General features: G+C 31.2%; 1 protein-coding gene across 3 annotated transcripts in view; it reads right to left on the minus strand.

Annotated features, from left to right (window-relative positions):
* Window positions 1-221: 221 nt before the first annotated feature.
* The window catches only part of LOC143082488 (putative ammonium transporter 1), a 30476-nt gene continuing 5792 nt past the window's right edge, over window positions 222-24905 (minus strand). For 2 of the 3 annotated variants that reach the window (XM_076258181.1, XM_076258179.1), the window contains exons 6-11: window positions 24230-24463; window positions 23630-23768; window positions 5399-5493; window positions 3215-3341; window positions 2554-2694; window positions 222-598 (exon numbers count right to left, since the gene is read on the minus strand). In XM_076258181.1, coding sequence (XP_076114296.1) covers window positions 480-598; window positions 2554-2694; window positions 3215-3341; window positions 5399-5493; window positions 23630-23768; window positions 24230-24463 — 855 coding nt within the window. In that variant the 3' untranslated portion in view covers window positions 222-479. The remainder of the gene's footprint in view (window positions 599-2553; window positions 2695-3214; window positions 3342-5398; window positions 5494-23629; window positions 23769-24229; window positions 24464-24905) is intronic. The other variant, XM_076258180.1, reaches the window with a different exon arrangement.

Raw genomic sequence — 24905 nt, forward strand, 5'->3', positions numbered from 1 at the left:
GATAAGAGTGCCACTGGTGAGTCTTATACGAAACGCCTACCAAACTATCATTAACGATCTTGTGAGTTTTCAACAACCCTCTTTTTTTTTAATCATATTTCGATGAACATTGAAGCACTGAACGAGCAGAAAATACAAAAAATATAAAATACCACGTCAGGGAACAACTCTGATGACTAACATGTCCAACCACAGAATCTATAAGATAGAAAGAAGAAAAATGCGAAATTTATTCTTTATTTATATAAGAACAGAAATGAGAAAAGTAATAGGCTATATGAAAAAAACAAGATATATGTTTGAACTGTACACAATAATGTAATAAGAATGATTATGGTCATATAATTCCGTTTACATATGGTGAGTTTGGGGCTCCTGTCTATAATTTAAGGCCAACAACACTGCATTCAAAATCTGGCAAGGCTTATATTTCCAATACAGATCTTCATTAACTATATAAATGTAAAACTGCATATACGTTAGATTTTAGTCTGTTCCTGTTTTTCTGGAACTGTTTCCGTAGATCCGTTCTGAACCATTGTATTAATAGTACTCACACTGGAATTCAGTTTATTGAGAGAATCTACCTCAGGAGATCCTGCAATGAGTATTCAATTAATTTTTCAGAAACAAATAGTATTGATATGATTTTCTTATGACAATAGATCTTTAATTTATTTCGATATGAATTGGATGACTGTTTTTCTAGCCATGCCTAGTTCATATGTTTTAGAGTTTTGTAGTTGATCATATGAAGGTCACCTAAATATAGACAACAGTAGTATGCAGGTGTTCAAAATTCATAAATCGATTGAGAAAACAAAAAACAAATCCGGATTACAAACCAAAACCGAGGGAACACATTAACTAGATGATGTGACCATTCCTGTAAGCACCTTTCTAGTCAGTATAACTCCTTTATATATAAATGCATATTTTTGTTTTGAGTTTCCGAAATTTTAAATAACTACACGCGGCCCAAATGTAGTAAAAATAAATAGGTTTGTTTGAAACTGGTAACTCATCAAAGAAACAAGCTGTGTAGTGTTAGTAAGCCAGACCCGCGATTAGTCTACATAAAGAGCACACCAAGGGTGCTCAAATAAAAACAATTGGACAGGCAAATCAATAACGAAGTTACAGATCTTCGAAACCTCAAAATTGTAAAACGTTGTGCAAAATGTGATTTAGGCCATTACACCATTCATAAATCTGTTACAGTACTATATTTTCTACCGAATATATTCTCAATAAATTCATCATACATATCAGCATAACTATTCTGTACGCTAGACGCTCATTACGTTCCCGTCTACAAAATACTCATAAGTGACGCTCGAATACTAAAAGTAAAAAAAATACCAAAATTGGTTTAAAAATGTATGAAATTAAAGTTAGTGCGTGAAAATTTGCACAGATGTGTATTAATGTTTGTAACAGTGGAAATGAATTTGTCGGAGAGATATTCATTTTTAATTTCGGAATTCCTAAGAAAAAGAATGTCTTTAATTCACAAATTTTGACTATCAGGGACATGTTCCTGAGAGATTTAAATTTGTATAACCAATACTTTTTAATAATTTACAGTAAACAGATTATTGTACATAGTACATTTTAAGCTTTCACTAGAGCAGACATACAAAAACACTACATTGTGCACACAAAGCAAAACTTACGCCATATTTAATTAACATTACTTGAAAATTTAGAATCACTTTGTTCAAAATATTCACTTAAATGTCAATTTAAAATAAACAGCTGCGCCATGAGCGCATGATACGCCCGTCGTCTTGTGTGAAATAATCATAAATAGTTTCCGAGAAACAGCGTGATATGTTAAAAAAACACCTCTTTTTAACAAAAACCTCAATATTTCTAAAATCAAATTTTGAATCATCACCAAAAAGTATACAGATCTTTAGATAAATATAACTACGAAGTGTGTAAAGTTTTAAGCAATAATCAGCAATAATCATAAACTGTTTCTGAGATACAGTGTGACATGTGAACCCCCCCCTTTTTGTTTTACAAAAACTCAATATTTCTAAAATAAAATTTTGAATCAAAACCAAAAAGTATACAGATCTTTAGATTAATATAACTAATAAGTATGTAAGGTTTTAAGCAATAATCATAAATCGTTTTTGAGATATGGCGCGACATGTAAAAACCCCATCCCCCATTTATACAAAATACTCAACAACTAAAAATATGTAAAGTTTTAAGCAATTAATATCATCAATCGTTTCTGAGATACAGCGTGACATGTGAAAAACCACACCCATGTTTTACTTACAAAGTCCCGCAACTCAAAAAGTTTTAATATAATTTTCACCAAAAAGTATACAGATCGTTTGACCATTATAAAGAACAACTGTATTAAGTTTCATGAAATTTGGATGAGTCGTTCTCAAGTTACGGCGCGACATGTTTACGCCGGACAGAGGGACGAACAGACGGAAAGACGGACAGACGGTACAACATACGGACGCCGGACATTTGTATACCATAATACGTCCCGTCAAAATTTTGACGGGCGTATACAAAATCTACCTGACGTCTTAGTGTTGATAGTGGGCGATTTATTCCTCAACTTTTCTACCATGGAACCTAAAGCATCTCCCGTCTCGCCCCAACCATGACCGTATGACTCGGCAGGATACGCTGGTTCACCATGTTTTGGTATATCGAGACCTATAAAATATGAATTATTCATACATTACCAAAAAAACATTCATAATTGTCTCTATAAAAAGTATTTCTTAGTAAAACACAACGAGTCTAACTGTGGAGCAGGATATGCTAGTCCTAATCTTTTTACTGTTTTGTCTTGTTTTATAGACTGATGTTTATTCTTTATATTTTCATGATTTTGTTGGTCTTTCTTCGACTTTTTCTATGGTGATTCTCTCTCTCTGTTTTATAAATGACATGCAGTACTTATTTTTAATGACCAACGATAATTATACCACATAAGAAATTATGTGTACCATTACATAATAGTGGAATGTAATATTGAATTTAAAATTATAAATAGAAATATCAGAAAATTTTAGTTCAAACATTTCATACCAATAATTTATGTAATCTAATTCCCTTTTTTTTTTAAATTTGTAAACTAAATTAACATCATAAAATATTAAATAGAACCATTTCTTCAGAAACTTATACTTTTAAAATAATTGTTGCAATTTTTTGTTTTGTCTTGTCTTACCTTTCATTTCAAATTCAAATGAAACTCGAAGCAGGGAAACTTTCTTCAGTGTGTAAAACATTACAAAGCTTAAAGTAGCTGTCCATGTTATGATTGCAGATAATCCTGCCAACTGCCAAGCTAATTGCTGAAATGTAAATTAAACGAATATAGATAGACTTCCAGGTCCTGCTAAAAAGATCATATTTGGGATAGGAGACGGTAGTATTTTGACCTTAAGAATCTATAACATCCCGATTCCTTTAGCAGTTATTATGCTCACACAACCCGTATACATTTACTTAGCACATGTTGTAACTCTATTTGAGAATCGTATGTCAGACGTTACGCACGTTATTGCGTCAGTACTATGTATTCAACAAGTCCACACTAATAAACAGCTTTTCTATAAAATCATAACAGTTAAGATATATAAAACTTATATCCATAGACTAGACAGGTAAATACTATTTCGAAAAAAGTGCAAATTGTTTTTATCATACTTTACTATTATAGTCTAAAATAAGGACAACATATTGACAAAACGTAAAAAATATGCTTGTCAGACGTAACAGACTATACGCATAATAACTTTAGCAGGGGTGTTTGTGTTCTTCAAAACAAAGTTATATCCACGAAAGTTCGAATGAATGATATGCTTTATACATAAAGTATTACAATATTACTGAATCTGCGTTCCTGTAACGATGAACGCTATTTGTTGGTAAAAACAAATAGTGGTCATTATGGTCAGATTTTGGAAAATGTTAAGTTATCAAAATTTATAGGTTTTAAAATATAAGATTATATGATATTTCGTTTGTGTAAATTATGCTCACAAAAGTACATACATAGACCATATCAGAATCGAATTTTTGCAGCACTCACACTTCATATAAAAATGCAACGGCTTCTGGCAAATGTCTTGCAAGATGTCCAATGTCGGATTTTGCCGATTTTTACAAATAAATTGGCATTTGCGACGCTATTCATTGAAAAATTAGATTAGTTGCATGCTATATAGTGCTTTTCCGTAATTGTGCTTTAACTTTGCAAAACAGCTCCATAGTTTTTAACAATTTGCGTAGTCAAAAAGACTTCGTTTTCAAAGAAATGAAATGTCTTGCAACTTTGTCCACTGGACGATTTTCATACGCTTTCAACGTTGTCTATTCGGGGTACGCTATTTATGGTGGATCATCTGTATATTTCCTCAGACAGAATTTTGTTGATGGTCAGATACTATCAATAAGACCATAAAGTATTAAAAAAAACCCGATGACTGGGGTTGTTCGTTTAGATGAGGTTCTTAAGTTGTGAAAAAGTTAGTATCATGAGAGGATAAAAAAATCCTCTATTTCAAATTTTCAAATTTGGGAAGCGTAAAACTTCGATTTTTTTTTATTTCTCTGCAATAAGATTCATATGTATAGAACTTGAAAATAAAAATGAAATTGGGCCTAAAGCGTGCCATTGGCTGTTTACACCTCTCTACATCACACAAAGCTAGTAAATATATGAGAGGAATTATAATTAACCTTTTATTTCTGACAATCGTTTCATTTCTTAATCTAATTGTACTGCTATAAGTAAATTGAATTTTATAAGCAAGACCCGTTTAACTTGTTATTCCCGACAAACTTTTTATAGTAAAGCAAAATATATATCTTTCTCCTTTTCGGATCTAAATGGGGAAACACTGCATTTTATTACGTTTTATGTCAATTGGTCTCTGGTAGAGAGTTGTCTCATTGGCACTCATCATACCGTATATATCTTCTCATTTCATATAGATTTATGCATTACCCAAATACGATATATTTTGTTGTTTGTTGCTTACGTTACTTTCTGTGGGAAATATTTCATGCATATTCAGTACAACTAATCATTAAGAAGTATCCGTATTGATATGCAAAACAAAAATTACAAGCGAAATAAAAAAACTTATCCCAAATAATCATTAATCGCCGTAAAACGTAAGAAATTGACGTTACCATTTAGTAATAGCGATTCGTATGATTCCAACGTTGTTAAAGAAAGATAAATCAGTGCAAAATGCAAACAAATGGCAATGTAAAACATTTTGTTTTTATTATTGTTTACGAGCAGGCACTGTAGAATGGAAGTTAAGTATCTAATGTCTCTGAATTACAATTCTAAAAACTCAGATATTTTTTTCGTCATGAAGTTCTATATTTTACTAACCAATGCAGATCTTTTATCCCAGTGATAAAGAACTCCAAATTCTGTTGAAAATAAGGCACATGCTATCACTCCCCAAACACCACCACCAAAATGTACTGTAATGAAAATAACGCTGTATAAAATTGGTACGTTCGATATGCTTTTCTTGATTAACCTTAATCAGGAATGTTCAAACCCGAAAGTTTGAAAGACAAGGTGCATGGATTATTAATAATGAGCTAGACGACTTAAAAGAACACGAAAAAGAGTTACCAAACGCATCTCGGTCAACTTTGCCTGAGGCAGTTAAAATCTTTCTAAAGAGTGACGAATCATTGTGTACTATAAAGAACGAAATATATATATATATATATATATATATACGGAAAAATATATGTCATAATATGCTTTCTGAAGGCAAAAATGTTACTAGTACCATGCATGTTTAACTGTCGTATGTTATGTGATAACATAGTTATATCCAGCGGCAGGTGATTTTGCCAGAACCGGTTATGTCTAATCGACGAAAATAAACGAGTGAGAAATGTTAAACATACAATATATAAAACTGAAAGTCATATGAAACCTCATATTAAAAAAAATATGCATATGGTTTTTTTTTATAACTAAAAGGATAGTTTTCATTATACAACTTATGTACATATACTTTTTTCCTTGAAAATTCCTTGTCCACATTTAGAAGAAGTTTACTTATTTTTAATTGCTTGCTTCCAGGAAGCAATTCGCCGACATATTTTCTGCAAAGTGACCTAATCGTGACCCTCCTCGCAACCGGTGATCGCAACACGCATGGATCTGCCATTAAAATAAACAATTATCATGTCAAACAAGTGCTCAATACCCATGTCTTTTGTTGATTCTTTACTATAAGGTGACAATCGGTAAACTTCGGCTTTAAAACACGGCATTTAATGAGCAGCCATATTTGTTAAATCATAACAGACAGAGAGAAAAAAAAAATTGACGATTATACGATATATTTGAGTAAAAAATGATATAATCGTGCACAGAAGACTACGTTTATGATATAAAATTGAATGGGAAATGTCAGCCCAATTTAGTGCTAATTTAAGAGATGATTGTATTGATCATGATTTGCATACTATGCCTTCTCGATACATGTGGTCAGAGAACTCAGCTACAGTGTTTCAGGAGGCTCTAACTTCTCCATCTGTACTTGCAAAAATATCAGATTTCATGCTTAAGGGGCATTTTACTTCCAAAATAGACATAAATGAAGCCTCAGTTAAACTAACTAACATTTTCATTGAGGCTGCTGAACAATCTTTGAAAAAAAACCTAAATATAGGAAAAAGAAAAAGAAGCACAAAAATTTCTTTGACTCTGATTTGCACTCAATGAGAAAGAATCTTATTAATTATGGAAAAATTTACTCTTCTAACCCGAAAGATCCAATGGTTAAAAATCATTATTACAAATTATATAGGGAATATAACAAATGCAGAAAAACCAAAAAGAAAGTTTTTAAGGCAGCAACCATTTGATTTTCTGGGGGGGGGGGGGGGGGGGGGGGGCTATGGTTTTTTTTGGAAAAAAAGTTTGTTTCCAGTTTTTGGAGAAAAAAATAATTTGTTTTTGATTCTGAGAAAAAAAAATTGTTTGTTTCACCCTCAGCTGCCACTATATGTAATGCTAAAATTGAAAGAAAAAAATTGTTTTCGACTTGTCGCGAAAAAAATAGATTGTTTTTCGCCGCAGGCGAAAAAAAAAAGTTTGTACAGAAAAAAAAAAACCATAGCCCCCCCCCCCCCCCCCCCCAGAAAATCAAATGGTTGCTGCCTAAGGCAGATATTTTAGAACAACTAGAAACTCTTCATGAGGACAATCCCAAACTATACTGGGGGTTGATTAATAAGTTACAGGACAAAAATCATGATTCCTCAGTTAACAATATATCACCATCTGACTGGCTTCATCACTTTCAAGATTTAAATAAGATTAATAATAATTTTTTAGATAGGGTTAAACATCTTGAGGAGAGTTTAGAATCTGCAGAGATATCCCCGAAACGTTTTAATGAATTAGATTTTGTAATAACTGATAATGAATGCCTTTTTCACAACGAGTCGATTGTGATACGGAATCGGAACCTAGTTTGTGGTGAAAATTATTATTATTATCATTGCGCATGTTCAATAGCTACTTTCACTTTATAACAGAAGAAGATGCGGGAAAATTAAAAGTAAAAAAAGTAGAGATTTGTATCTTTACCTGAATGAGTACATATTCACGTTAAATACTGAATAATAAAGGAGTAAACATGCATTGGACAAAAATCACAGACAGTAGTCAATATAAAACAAAAATATCCAGGTCTTACCCTACATCATGTCTAAAACGGCACCTACATTAAACTATTAAACTGAAGTGGTTACACGCAGGGGCGGATCCAGCCATTTTAAAAAGGGGGGGGGTCCAACTATATGTCCCACTTCAAATGCATTGATGATAAAAAAAAGGGGGGTTCCAATCCCCGGAACCCTCCCCCTGGATCCGTCACTGACACATATATCTATATAAAAAATAACCACAGTTAACCTTCTTTCTCACAACCCGCCATGGAGTGCCAGAAATTGCTTATATAAGACTCCGCTGACCAGTACTCATTAACTAAAATTACACTACCTATGAAAATTGGGAATTCCTACCAGTGCTCGATAATTAGCCTCAGAAAATTGAGAAATGTTATTTTTGTGAAAATAAAACAATTTTGAACTAAAATATTTGTTGAATTTATTCCTTAAAAGGGTTTTTACCGGAAATGTAAATTTCGCATGCTCTTTACTTAACATGAAATTAATTGCAGATCATAAAGCCAAAGTGGTGAATTGAAGTTAAAAATTAAAGATTGCTCTTTTAATCAAGTTAAAATGAATATCTTTTGGTGAATATTTTGTAAGTAGAAATAACATGACGGTTAACAGTAAAAAAAACTGTGTTAAATTATCGATCACTGGTCAGGAGAGTCTATAGGGAATCGCTATAATTTTACAAGCCTCCAATACGGTTCCAATTCAGTCTTGCATTTCGATAATTACTGTAACTCTTTTTTTTTCAGAGTTTGACTTCTGTAGTCAGTTTTTACATATAACCCTACTGTTGTCAATCAACTACTCAGTCAATGTATCTTAAAATGTAATCAATTTGTTTTAAAAGGTATGTCTAATACTGATGAGGAGGAAATCCCATGGTGTGACCTCTTCGTGGATTATAAAAGCCCGTACTATGGATGGGTGAAAGACATTGAGACAGCTGATTCTATAGTGGAGGAATTTTCTCTGGCGACATCTACTACATACGCAGTGCCAAGATGTACTAAAAGTTTTGGACAATTTTCTTTGAGTGGTTAGGCATATACATTATCTACTTTCAGAAAGAAACATCCTTTTATTATATTATTCCCCATTTATGGGCATTATGTTTTCTGCCTTTTATTATATAATTCCCCATTTATGGGCATTATGTATTCTGGTCTGTCTGACCGTCTGTCTGTCAGTCAGGCTTCAGGTTAAAGTTTTTGGCAAGGACATTTAAACTTTGTACACATATTTCCTTTGATATGATATTTGTAATTTTAATATCAAATTATAGTTTTTACCCAATTTTCATGGTCAACTGAAAATAGAAAATGATAGTGCTGATGGGGCATCTGTATACAAGGGACACATTCTTTTTATCTGATAGTCTTGACCAGGTTGACATCCTCTATCCATAAATTTTGGTCACACGATCCACTGCTGTAATTTATTATGTAAGCTAACGATAGTTTTGTGATGTTTACATGTATTGTTCCTTAGTTTGTAAATAAAGAGAAAGGAAGAGAAAATTAAAAGGTCAATCAAGAGGGTTCAAGTCAAAAGAAATAACAAATTTGAGAAAATGACACTGGAGAAAAAAGAAATCCAATCACCTATATTTATGCAAAAAAGGGACCCCATCCCAAAACTGATGTAAATTTATTTAATTGATGTTTTTGTCAATTTACATTTTGTTTCCTAATGTTTACAATTCTTTAGAATCAGAATAATACTTTCATTGCTTTGTTTGCTTTTGATTTCAGAACCATGCTCAGTCCAGCATTTTGTTCGCTGGGAAGATGATGGTGCTGTCACCCATGGTTCCCACATTCCTGTCCAGGACACTCCATTTTTTATAGCTGGTCACCGTTTGATGGAATGTCACCAAGGTCCGAATTATAGGCAAAATAAAAATGGAAAGGTAATATTTTTTTTAAATGATTTAATTAAAAAATTATATAGTAAAGTTCAATTCAGTAATGATTACATATCAATAATTTTATTAACAGTCTTTTGAAAAATAAATGTTTTAAGCTTTTAAGATTCTTTTAGGAAAATGAAAATGACCACGTCTATAAACAAGCTGCACAGAATAAAAGAAACACTGGTACAAAAAAGCTGGGTTGCAGTGCAGCAATATACATGAGTACACAGTACAAGGTAAGGAAAAATTCAGAAGCTAAGTTATACCATTAAACTGCACATATCATCTTCTGATAAATCCCAATCTAACTGCTGCAAGATAATTATACACACCATTTAGATTGTGATTCCTTGTATATATCATCTTAGATATATTATATCACAATCTAACTGTTGTAAAATGTCAATACACAACATTTAGATTGTGATTCCTTGTATATATCATCTTAGATATATTATATCACAATCTAACTGTTGTAAAATGTCAATACACAACATCTAGATTGTGATTCCTTGTATATATCATCTTAGATATATTATATCACAATCTAACTGTTGTAAAATGTCAATACACAACATTTAGATTGTGATTCCTTGTATATATCATCTTAGATATATTATATCACAATCTAACTGTTGTAAAATGTCTATATACAACATTTAGATTGTGATTCCTTGTATATATCATCTTAGATACATTATATCACAATCTAACTGTTGTAAAATGTCAATACACAACATTTAGATTGTGATTCCTTGTATATATCATCTTAGATATATTATATCACAATCTAACTGTTGTAAAATGTCAATACACAACAATTGTTACACTCCTGACATTGATTTTCTGATGTAGTTTATCTAAAACACAATTCAACATAATTCCTTATAACAATATTGGTAACATCTTAACAATGTAGTGAGAAAGTCGGAGAATAGTCAATCTGTCTTGCAAAGTACTTTTTCTTGACACTTTTTATCTAAGAATCTGAAAAAAATAGTGTGTTATATACGCCAGACATTGTTAAAAGTTTGCTTTTTGCTTAATAAATAGAAACAATGTGCAATCAAGTGACTAATAGGAATATTTTTTTGTGAGATTGTAAATTTAAAATTGATATCACTAATTTTCTGTACATTCCATTTAAAACAGAATTATAGTTGTTGAAAAAAATATGTCAGGAGTGTAACAAAAGGATCAAAAATGTCTGTTTGAAGAAAGCTTAAAATTGATTGAAGCAATTGGTCTGAAATTTTCAGAGGATATAAAGAGACCATTTTTTTGTAATTTTTATATAAAGTTTTAAGCATTTGCAAAAAGAAATAAAAACTTTTTGTTATAGAATATTAAAGAATACACTAAAAATTGGTGAAATTTACATATATTTAAAAAAAAATAATCCCTGTTTATGAGGGGAAAAATGGCAGGAAAATCATCTTTTACCTTTAATGCATCAAATAAAAACATTACATCGATATATTTATACTTATTGATGTTTGTAAGTTGATAATAGCAGTATGTTGATTCCTTTGAAAAGTTGATGAATTCTTATTAGTAAAATGTTGTAAAATGTTTTGTTTTTATTTTTTGCATTAACATATGGTAGTTTTGTAAACTTGAATGTATATGGATTCAAGTAGAATGATAGAAAATATATTTGCAATGACTTTATTTTTACCATGTTTGTCACATTTGGGCATCATAATTTTTTATAAATAGCCCCAAAATTCGTTTTTGCTTGTGAGACAGAAATTTGAATTCAGAAATGTACAAATGTATTGGTACTAAGTACTCTGTAGTTTCTCACATTATTTTGTATAGACCTTTGTGCGAATAAAGTTTGATTTCATTAATGTTCTAGTAAGCATTTGAGTTTATTGTCCCTTTCTTCGCCTTTTTTCATGAAGTTAAAATTAACCAAAAGTTATATTGCAAAAAACAAAATGATTGAAAATTCTTTTAAAGTCCTCAATGTTTTTCCATTGTATATTCTGCAATTTTGACAATGTGAAATGGTTATAGGATACTATTGTAGGATTTCTTGAGGTTCGTATACTGTGATATGTGCAGAACAAAATTGGAATAGTAAAGTTTCCTTGTCTTTCAAGAGCTGTAAAATTGACTAATAATTCTCATATTTGATTTATAACAATGTCAAAAAATTATTTAATTATCAAAAGTCTAAAAAGTCTTCTGATGTTCTTATTTATAAGCGATACAAACATATATAAATATATATACAGTGAACTCAATTGTGTAATTAAATTTTTAGTGGTCTGTTTAATATCATTATATAGATTAAAAACGTATGTTAATCATGGTTTTAACCTGTATAAGATTTTTTGTTTGTGGATTGAATCACTCAATCAAATGATTTGTCTTTGTTTCACTGTCATTGTTGTGTTCTTTTCCTTTAAATAATTAAACATGTATAATTCATCTCTAGCTAATAGGTTAAATTATAGTTCACATCAATAGGAATGCAATGAGGTCAATTATTCACTTGTAAGTGAATAAATAATTTATCATCAATGTTTCTAAGCTTATTTTGACAAAAATGTACCATGCTGACTACTTTAAGCAAATTATTATTCCACTATTTTAACTTCCATTAATAAATAAACAATAAAATGATATTTTACATTTTGTATATATCTCGTAGCTTAAGTGCCCCTTTGCGGCCTAGCCAAGATCAGATGTGCATTTCATATTGGGTCTATGTTATAGGCTTGTAAAGACAAGAAGATAAACTTTACATAAGTAATACATCTTTGAACTGAAGAAGAGGATGTAGGGTTTCACAATGAATATCAAATATCATGTATAGGTGTTACCGTTTTGAAAAAAAAAACCACTAAAATACACGCTGAAAATGGGCAAAATTACACGTTATGTTGTTTCATTTAAAATTTACCTTTTTTTATCAATTGATAGTTAATAATTGAACTTAATTTGAACTACATTATTGGTTCACTGTTATAGACAATTTATTCTTCTTTCTTTTACTGGTTGTTGCAACAAAAAATCTTCAGTGGTTACAAAGTTATGATAAAAAGTTGAATACTATGCGCTCGTTATGCAATTTTGTACTTTTGTTTTTAGCTTGCTCAGTGTAGTGATAAAAGAGAAAAATAAATTAAATTTATGCTATTATGTCTTTTATTTTCTCTTCTAGTATATACATTATCAGAAACTACCTCATTTATCAAAATTGCAGTACCCTAGCTGGAGATATATGCCATCAAAGTTGGATATACAAATAAAGTGAAAAAATGTCTTGTCCGTAGACATGCATTCCCTAGTAAACTGGAAGCATAATTACATTTATGTTGCATTGCTAAGTTCCTGTTCTTTTGTAGATATGAAAACACTACTAACATTTTTTTCTACCATCTATTAATAGAGGAAAAAATTCAAAAATATGTCAGAATGTCTTGTCCGTAGACACATGTCTTGTCCGTAGACATGTCTTTTTATCAATATTGCTTGGCTTTATGGGTCTTAATTAGTCCTATGTGTTGTTTAAACTTAGAAATATCTTATTTTTAATAAATGAATGGTAATTTAAGTGTTCTCAATTTTTGTAAAATGACTTTACGGGAGTGGATTTTAAAAAGTGTCAGATTATCAGTCATAAAAAGCATACCTTATTTTACTTCAATATTGTTTATTCCAGTTGATGCATACCTTAAAAGATTAACTAAATCAAATGAAGAAAAAGTATTTCTCTCTCTCTAACTTTATCTTTTGCATTTCAGTATTAACAGCAGATGAGGAAGTGTCTACGGACAAGACACTTGTACATAACAAGTATTAAATTCAATTATTTGTCTGCTATGGAACTTAAATCTTATTTATAGGTGATGAAAGTTATCTATTCAAATTAAAACTCAGTATTTTCAACATGAATATAGTAACAATTAATTCTAACAGATTTTTTTTTTAACTGAAATTGTCTTGTCCGTAGACATTACTACAATATATTTGTATCCAATTTCCTTTATTTCAGCCTAATTTGATAGGTAAAATGTATGTTATTCTTTTAAGAGAACACATTCAACTATGTCAAAATTGAGTTTTAATAATAGTTTGATTGTTTTAAACAGTCAGATATATGTATTTCAGTTAAAAGAATGTGTCTTCAGTTTGGCTTAATCAATAAATTAATGAGATATGTAAAGAATTATGGGTACATTTTTGTATTTTCCAAAATTTAAAAAACACAGCTTAAAATTTAAATAGTAACTTTTAATCTTAACTTTAACAATCATCTTTGAAAGCATTTAATTGAATATCAATAAAATGTCTTGTCCGTAGACATTATCAAAATGTATTTGTTTCCATTTTCCTCGAAGTTAAGCATCATTTGATAGATAAACCTGATAAAATGTATGGTTTTTTTTTTTAAGAGAACACTTTCAGCTGTATCAAAATTAGGTTTTAATAATGCATTTCATTAAATATGAATACAATGTCTTGTCCGTAGACAAAACATATAAATTGTATTGCTAAGTTTGATTGTTTATTGTAAGAATATGCATCAAGTTATTTTAATGTTCTATACACCAAAAGAAAGGGGTTTTTTGGAAGTTTTGTTATTTATAGATAATTTTAGATACAGTTTTATCAGATAAGATTAATGATCAAAGAAAGCTACTGTTGTTTGAAATAACTATGAGTTAAACATGTTCTTGTCATTTTTTTTTTCAATTAAAATGTTTCATATTCAATAATTCTAAACATATTTTGTTGTCTTTGTCATTGACCAAAAATCTGACACTGGTGACCATGTCTTGAAGCCAACCATTAAAGAAAATTATACAGTTTTTAAACACCATTTATTTAATAAAAATATTAAATATTTCTTCCAAAAACTGCATGTAATTATATAAATGCTTCCAGTGTTAGCCTAACGATAGCAATTTTTCATAATTTAAACCATTTTTTTGAACCAAAATATCAAAAGAGTTTTTCCCTGAGGTGATACTCATTTTTGACTTCATGTGAAACACAAAATGCACATCTGATCTTGGCTAGGCCGTTAGGCAAACTGTTAGTACAAAGGTAAAAATATGAAAATTTCTTATGTGTAACTGGCATGCATGTGAGATATATACATGTATTGTTCAATGCATTATTCATTTGTTAATAAAAGAATAAATGAAATTTATAAATGCATCATTTCTGTTCTTTTTATATTGACATAGCATATAGCATTATTTTAGCTCATTATTCCTCAAATAATATTGGTCCAACAAGGGGAAAAAAAGATGAATCAAAAGCTTATATAAAAAGTCAATATGTACTCGAAGACAATAACAATTGAAACCAAGGAGTAATTTAACAAACACAAACTGAAATAAAATCTTGGAGCCAAACCAGGTGCAGGAGAAAGGATAAGCATTTCCTGTACCATATATACAATCTGTCATGTTATTTCTTAAAATGTTCAGTGAGGGGGGGGGGGGGGGGGGCAAGGGGGGTCCCCATAACAGCAAAACAGTGAATTGATTTGGTGAAAAACAGATAACAATGAATTGAAAAGGGATAATAACAGATAACAGTAAATGAAATATGAAAATAAATCTGCCCAGGACCAATCCAGTAGATGACTCGTAGATCTTAGTATATAACTTGTGGTATGGACCTAGAACATTGTAATTTATGTAAACAAGACGTTTCGGCCGTTGAGGCAGTTCTGCCTTGGTTGATTTTTTTCCGTAACTTGTACAATAAGTTATAGTATGATTGTTGAATTTTTCTGAACGAAATTACTACTTTCTGTTTTTGATACAGGGATATTTTTAATCTAGGGCATTTGTGGGATCAATTGTTAATGATTTAGGTTTTTTTATTTAATTTTTGAAAATAGTGCAGCCAGTGACACTTTATTATCAATTTGATTTTTAGAATTTTTTCTTCTGAAAAGCAATATATATACACTTTACAAGTAATAAAAAAAACATTGATGCACAATATATTTTTTTTATTTAATGACCTCATGATAAAACTTACTTATAAAATACAAAAATACCCAGATAAGTTGAGACAGGACATGTAACTGAAACACGCATGCCAGTTATGGTTCTTCTGAAAATAGAAATTGCCTCAAGTGACAATTCTGATAGTAAAATAGAATTTGGACCTAGTGAAAACTTGGATGACACCAAGTGAAACACCAATCATGCATCTTATGTGAAATTATAGAATATGGAAAATTTGGGTACAGCATTGGAGAAGCTGTAGGATTTTAAAAAGGGTATTTGTCGAAAAATTAAACTGAAGACACATCTTTATTTGCATCAATGGTTTCAGAGCTTCAATTTTCGCCATGTGAAGCAGTTAAAAAGCTTTTAAAAATATGGTGGTCAGGGTTCTCTTTAATGTAAATGAAAAGAGAGGGAGTAGCACTTATAACATAAATAAAAGAAAAAGATGTTGTATAATTTCAAAAGCCATAATTCAAACCCATACCACTTAGTAATGTAAAACAATTCAAAGGAGAAAACTAACTGCCTAATTTATCCACAAAATAGTGAACGAGAAACTTAGTAACACAGTAACAAACTACAACCACTGAATCCAGGCTCCTGACTTGAAAGTAGGCACATACAGAATGTGATTGTGTCAACGTTAGCATGCTAGGTGGTGTATAATCCTCCCCTAACCAGACAGTGGTGTAATAGTACAACATAATGATTATTATGTGGTCATTGAATAAAAAAAATCTATAGGGTGTACCAATGCTTTTTTATAACAAAATCCATACTATAAGTTATTGTACAAGTAATAAGTGAAGTATAATTTGTACAAAATGCTACATGTTCACAGACAATGGAATTTATTACAAAGTATAATAATGATATATACTGGAATGGTCCTGGGTCCAATTGATTTTAATATGTTTATGTGATGTATGTTACCGAAATTCTTCTGCAAATACAGGGCCACCTGATATACCAGTAGAAAGACCCCAATAGATATACATTGTAAGAAGATGTGGTAAGCGTGTCAATGAGACTATTATCCATTCAAATCACAATTTTCAATTATCTTAAAATTCTACGGAAGATTGGCTGTCAAAATGCTAACATTCCAATTTTCAATAACAGTTAACAGCAAATACATTCTCACAATAACAGATAACAAAATAGATAATAGTCCTATAACAGCTAACAAAGAATAAGACAATAACAGCTAACAGTAAATATATTTTCAGAATAACAGATAACAAAGAATTAAAATGCCCCATAACAGCATAACAGTTAAACCCCTTGCCTTCCCTTCAAGGATAAAGTCTAAAAAATGAAGCATATTTATCTATGTGGGAAGTTTCTTTTAACTTCATTTTCACTACTTATTTTGCATGTAAGTGATCAGATTTCAGACATAGAAAGGTAGAAACACTTCAGCAACCAAATTATTGTAACCTCTTAAAACTTTTTGACAAACTGAATATATATTTGGAATTTAAGCTCACTGCATGTGGAAAAGCACAGATGTGGATCTTTTTGATAAAATCCAGGATAACACAGCCTCACAGCAAGAGTTTTGTGAAGAAAAGGTATTTGATAATGTATATCATATTGTTTAATTGGGATTCATGGAGTTATAGTCTGCTCAGATTTTTTTTTTGATGTCTTGTTACTGTTCAACCCTACTATTATTTTTTGAAGACTAGCTGTTCAGGTACGAAATTTCTTTTAATAGATAAAAACATAATTAATTACCGCTAGTAACTTTTTAATCAGCTTGGTATGAATTACCTTTTGAGGCTAGAGCAAAACTATTAATTTTCTCAAGTATCTTATTTGAAAATGTTGGAGACTTAGTATCATATAGATATAGACAGATGTGGTAGGAGTGCATATGAGACAACTTTCTATCTGACAATTTGTTGTAAACCATCGAAGGTCAAAATGAAATGTTCCTGATTAATAAAACATGGCGGTTGCGTTTTGGTCAGGTTGCTGTCTCTTTGACTCATTCCCCTTTTCATTCTTAATTTCATGTGTCTTCGGAAAAAAGGACACTTTGTTAATGTGAGAAAAAAAATAGATGCACAGGTGAATTATAGCCAGCAGAGGGGCACTGACGGTATAAGAGGGGCTTTCTAAGTCATGCTTCAGTGTTTCTCTGTATAATTAATTTATTTCTCACACTTAAACCCCCTAAACCTCAATTCGAATTATTCGAATTTCTGTACATTGTTTTCCACATTTGGGGTAGTTAGTTATTTTCCTGTAGTGAAAGTAGGTTTCGCGCATGTCTCACAAATTTTACTTCCGCTTCACAATCGACTCGTTGTAAAAAAGGTGTTCCCTAATGAAATTATCACTGCCATCTCAAAATTAAAGTGGAATAAATCCCCAGGGTTGGACAATATTACAAATAATATGATTAAATGCAGTCAAAGTATTTTAGTTGGTTGCTTCAAAAAAATATTCAACTCTTGTTTGAGTAATGGCATTTATCCTGAAAAATGGGCAGAAGGATATATTGCACCCTTACATAAGGCTAATGATATTCTTGATCCTAATAACTATCGTGTTTTGACCATAACTAGTTCAATAGGAAAATTGTTTAATTCTATTTTAAATTCCCGACTTGACAAATTTCTAGTCGAACACAAAATAATTGATGGCTGCCAAATTGGCTTCACAAAGAAAGCTAGGACCTCTGACCACATGTTTGTAATCAAGACAATTATTGATAAGTATTGTAATAACCCTGGTGGTAGACTATATGCCTGCTTTGTTGACTTCAAAAAGGCCTTTGATACTGTTATTCACACTGGAATCAAATTGAAACTACTAGATATTGGGGTGGGATCTTCTTTTCACAACATCATTAAAAGCATGTATGAAGTAAGTAAATCATGTGTAAAAGTAAATGAAAACTTAACAAATTCCTTTTCAACACACTTGGGGTGAAACAAGGAGACAATCTTAGTCCAAACCTCTTCAAGATCTTTATTAATAATTTGACAAACTATTTAAAACACTCTGAAGACCCAGTTTCAATATTAATGATCAAGATTTACATTGCAAAATTACTGCAATGATTGGTGCTTAAGTGTGAATACAAACAAAACAAAGGTTCTTATATTCAACAAGGCAGGTAGATTGATTAACAAATATGATTTTATGCTAAATGGTGTAAAACTAGAGTGTGTTAATACATATAAATATCTGGGTATACATTTTTGTGCATCTGGCTCCTTTACAGTAGCCCAGGATGCATTGTATAAAAAGGCACTAAAAGCCTATTTTAAGTTATCTAAAAATTTGTTATCCTTGCATCCTTCAGTCAAAACAAGCATGCATGTTTTTGATCATACCATCAAACCCATCCTATTATACAGCTGTGAGATATGGGGTGCCTTTAATCCAATGTCGTCTAAATATAGAAATGATTTTTTTTCATTTGACCATATTTACTCTAGATTACCTGCTGAAAAACTTCATACTAAATTCTGTAAATTTATTCTTGAAGCTCCAAAGAAAGCACCAATTTTGCAGTATTAACTGAATTGGAAAGATTACCAATATATCTTAACATAATTAAAGCAATGACTAAATACTATTACAGACTAGAAAAATCAGACACTAATTTTCCATTGTTATATAATGCATTTATAGAATCAAAGAAATTGTACGAGTCAAAGAAACCATCGTGGTATATGTCATCTGAAAAAACTTCTTTCACTGATTAATAATTATCAAATATCCTCAGACACGGCTAAACCAATTGATAACAGAAAACTAAGAAATGCCATGTTGAAAGATTGGGAAAAAAATCTCAAAACTCACTCAGAAGGAAAACTATGCACATATGTTACCTTTAAATCAAATTTTGGTTGTGAAAAATATCTTAATATTGTTAAAAAATTTGAAGATAGACGGAGTCTAACAAGATTTCGCATATCTGCTCACCATTTACTTATAGAGAGAGGTAGATATAGTAATACTCCCCGACACAATAGAATATGTAAGAGATGTTGTAGTAATGAGGTCGAAGATGAAACACATTTTCTTTTCAACTGTGATAGTTTATCGGACCAAAGGAAAGACATGATAACAATGATAAACAATTGCTGCAAGAATTTTAAAAATCTTGACTCTAACCAAAAACTGATATGGTTAATGAATAATGAAGATGAGAATTTATTATCAGAATTATGCATGTTCATTAAGAAATATGCTCTACTACTTATAATTTGAACTTTATATTTTCTATATAGTGAGTTCTAGAGCACCGTCCCTTGATGAATATTGCCCAGTAGCAATGTTAACCCTTGCTACTGTGCATTAATCATGAGGAGAATCACTATTGGAGTAATCTCATGTATCTGTAGCTAGTTCTGAAGGATCTCCCCTTGATGACCTTTGCATTGTTGTGATGTAAAAGTCCCTCACTGCTGTGCACTGGTCATGAGGAGAACTACTGCAGAATGAGATACTATATTCCTGGTTATATATTTTTACTTTTTTTTTGTTTCCGTATTTCATATTCTTTTAATATTAAATCGGCCTCATTACACTCAATGCCTCTTACCATAATTATATGGTCGGCAGTTATAATTATTGCGTAAACCCCTGAGGGTTTACGCAGTATATATTGGACGATGTCCGTAGTCTTTCGGAACACCGGATGTTATTCGGAATACATCTGTTCTTTCTATGGCCACCTGTCATAAACATGCGCAATAGATTATTATTTGACCTGTTGAATAAGCGTTAGCATCTTTAAGTTGCTATAGAGATATGTTACATATGATGCGAAATTAATTTTGACACAAGCTACTTTAATGAGCATTTGAATACTTCCTTGCACCATAGATGTAATACCCAAGCTGCTAATATTTACCGTACATATATGCGTATTTATTTTAATTAGAGTCAAACGTACCGTTGTTGAGGGGATAAGTGCTTATCGAGACTATGTATATTTGATATCCTTTGGGACTATAATACTTGTATATTTTGTCACAGATATCCAACATCAGTAGTTAATTGAAAGAAGTTGATGTGTAAATTGCAGTAATTGCTCACCTCCACTTCATTTGAACTCGATTGGATAGTTTTATCTTTGGCAATCATACCGTCGCATATGTCCATATTTTTTTTATCAATGGAAATTAAGACGAAATTTAAAAGGCAATTTTGAGTGTGTTAAATCAGTGAAATATTATAAGCGTCTGGCCAATTAAATGCAAAATTATGTCATTTCAATACAGTTGATTGATGAATACGCGTTAGACTATATCCTCAAAATTATTCTATAGATCCATGTAAAACGATTCAAGAACACTGACTTCCTCAATCTTTATAAAAAAATATGGTCATTGCGATAAACAAAAAATGGGGTTTGATATATTCCTCAATGTTTGCCATCGAAAACTATTGTAATTACTACCGGTATGAGGTTTTAAAAAAATAAGCTATATTGTTTACGTACTTATTTAGTGATGAATACCTTATAAAGTCAGAGATCCGTTTGTCTTCTCTTTTGTTGTCTTTTGTTGTTGCTTTTTTTTTTTGGGGGGGGGGGGGGGAGGTTCAAAGGGATACCGACCTGTGTCTACTACCCTCTCCACAAATATAGTTATAAATGGTAAAATACATTATTTTGTTTTTGTCATGTGGGACCCCTCCCCAAATAAACCTAGTTAAAACATAATGAAGCAGATACACAGCTTTGCGTCCTATAAGTCTTATAAAGGAAGTTTTGGGAATTCCGTCGATTCATTTATAAGGAGTTGCAGCAATCTGTATTCATAAGTAAAGTTAGAGGGTATAGTTGATAGAAGCCCACAGCGTGTCTTGCGAACAATTAGGACGAATTGTTATGAGCAAAATAAAATAAAATACACAACCGTTAAAAAAACACCTTAGTACAAATTAGTTTTCTTAAAATGAAAATCAATATCCTTATTCAACGGACAGGCGATTGAAAAACTTTTTTTTTTAAATTACATACTAGACATGAACTACATGTATACTGCATTGGCCCTTTTCGTTCCTGCTTCCTTCTCAGTTTCTATCGCCCAGCCGTATAAAAACAACAAAGCTACAGCTTCTTTTTGTTTGAGCTAATTTACAAAAAAATAAGCTAGAAATAAGAAAGTGAGATTTGTTGGAAAAAGTTCATAATTTATACTGTTTCACTCCAAAAGCTTGATTTGAGTTTGTTGCCATAGTATTTATAGATTAATCAGAAATATCGTTTATATGATAGCCTATGTAGAAAAAAAACCACCAATATTTAAAAATGAAAACATTAAATGAAATTATGTATATTAAGTATTTTGGCTAGGAAAAAACAAAAATTTACTTCCGCAATTTGCAGATTTGACATTTTTGTTATGATATTTAAATAGTTATATGTATCTAAACCCTTAATATACATATATAGATATAAACCAGTTTGATACGTCTTCAAAAAAACGTCTTTTAGTTGGGGATTGTCAAAAAAAATGCAGCTTAGAATTTTTAACTATTTTCAAACTGGCTACATAAACAAATAATCATGATTAATTGATTAGATTTCTTCACATTTGAAATTGAACTTTAGTCTTAAAACTAAATCTTACCTAAAAAAAAAAAGCACATTAGAATGGAACATCCGGTGGGTGACTAAGCATGTTGTCTTTCGGGAGAGAGGAGATGAAAAAAATATTCTTTTAACAAGAATATTTCACCCCACATTGAACAGAAGTTACAGTAAGTAAACAATAACTCTTATACAACAAAATTAATATAAAACAACACATCTTTATTAAACAATTAAGCTTTTGGGTTAACGATTGCATTTCTTTTTTTTAAAGATAGCAACTTGTATCCTACATTGCTCATGTTATCAATTTATTATTTGTGTATTACTTATTGTGTATTTCACTAATGTTTATATAATCATTGTATTACGATGTTTTTGTATCTTGCCCGACAAGGGCCCATGATTGGTTTAATAAATAATGTCTAATGTCTAATGTCTATATACATGCATTGGTTCAAGAATTGGATAAACATTATTCTTCACCAGTCACTCGTTTCATATGACTTTAATAAATTTGTTGCGTCCGAACCACTCATGTAGATAAACCTTTGACAGGAACCCGCTAATCATTAAGAAAGATTATAGTGATAATGTAATATTTACCAAATTCATAATGACATTTGTGCTCATGTCAATACACTCGTAACTATTAAATAACAATTACGACCTTTGGTACGATTTCACGTCAGTTGTGCTCGAATCCAAATATTACAGATTTGAAAATAATACCATGCAGAGTAATAAACCTATCAGAACATGCCAAACCCACAACAAACCCAAATACTTCGGGAGGCTAACTAAAAAGTTGACCAAATGTAAAATCTTTCAACATGTTCAAGTGCACTGCCATATTTTTGTTTCAATCGCTATCCTATCATCTTTTTTTTTTAATCTGGCTAATTAGATGTGTCTTATTCGGGTATAGTCTTCACTTAAATGTCGATGTTATAATCAGTCGATACACTACGATTGTATTAACCTTACTCATTAATGTCATTTGACACTACTTTTAATACAGCCATCAATGATGATTCTTGTGTTGACGAAACGCGTAAACCAAGTAACAAGTCTGATACTATCTACATGTGAACGCGTAAACCAAGTAACAAGCCTGATACTATCTACATGTGAACGCGTAAACCAAGTAACAAGCCGGATACTATCTACATGTGAACGCGTAAACCAAGTAACAAGCCTGATACTATCTACATGTGAACGCGTAAACCAAGTAACAAGCCTGATACTATCTACATGTGAACGCGTAAACCAAGTAACAAGCCTGATACTATCTACATGTGAACGCGTAAACCAAGTAACAAGCCTGATACTATCTACATGTGAACGCTTAAGCCAAGTAACAAGCCTGATACTATCTACATGTGATTGCGATTTACATTGTGAAAGGTCAATATATGAAGTTTCATTGTTTACCTGCAGTTGCATCCAGTGGATCGTCAACCTTCAATTTTAAAATTGTCCATGTAGTTATCATATACATGACACCTCCTATTATACCAATAATAAATGCCCCGTATGTTGTTATTTGATTACACGAGGCACACACAGCAACCTACAAACAAATGATGGAATAACTTTGAATAATAACAGGCCTCTGATTTGGTATAAGCAAGATGGTTTGGACTTCAAAGGAAATTGGTTTTAAGGTCAAACAGTTGATACCTAGTAGTAGCCTGTTGAATTAGTTAATACTTTTGTTTAGATTCGGACTGTTGAGAGCTTGAAAATGCCATATCGTACTATTTGATTCGAAGCAAAGTTATTTAAACAATTATTTAAATCGAGGTTTAAGTAATCTGAACGTTCAATCAAACAGTGTTTATTGTGGTTTCAGTTCTTTCCAAAAATCCAACCATTAAGCCTCATGAACTTATAAATTCGTTTTCTAATACTGGACATTTGATCTGAAGAGTATGCATGAACAAAAAAAGTAATTCCAAAATTTTAAAAAGACACAACATGGTGTATCACAAAGGCTTATGAATATTCAATATGAACGTATTTGACAACTACCATTCCAGCTAAACATCCATTAAGAGTTGTTAAAAAGCTCCAAGTACTGTCTCCAATCCACTTTAGTCTATTGAGTGTAAGTGTGAGAAAGGCACCACCAGTTCCGCCCAACACAGTATTTTTAACAGCTGTAGCTACTGCCACACCATCACCAGCACTTGAGATCGCTCCATGAGAAGATCCGTTGAAAGCAAGAAATCCAAACAAAAGGATAAATCCTCCCAAGGCTGCAAACTGAAGCAAATGAATAGCAATTTGTCAAATAACAACTTTCAAGTGGAAATATGTTCGTGCAATAGTATCAAAATTTAACACAAGTTTATAATTGTAACAAACATAATTGTTCCCTAAAGAGATAAATGGATGAGTGTCAAGCAAACATGTCTCGACGAACGAATGAAATGAGAAAGGTAATTTCGGCAAAAGTTTTGGTCCAATTGATTTACAGATCGAGAAAAAAAAGTAATTAATTAAATGATATTTGCTCAAATCTGCCTAAATAACGACCTGTATTTCAATTCTATTATTGTAGTTGTGATTAAAAAAAAACGACTCTGACTCTTGTCAAACAAAAGTATACATGTCGTAAGTCATAGTTTAATTGGATAAAAGTTTTGAAGTAAAACGTTAAGAAAAAGACTGTGAATTAAGCTTGAACCGCGAAATACTAAAATTA

This window comes from Mytilus galloprovincialis, chromosome 7 (genome assembly GCF_965363235.1).
Source record: "Mytilus galloprovincialis chromosome 7, xbMytGall1.hap1.1, whole genome shotgun sequence".
Taxonomy (NCBI): domain Eukaryota; kingdom Metazoa; phylum Mollusca; class Bivalvia; order Mytilida; family Mytilidae; genus Mytilus; species Mytilus galloprovincialis.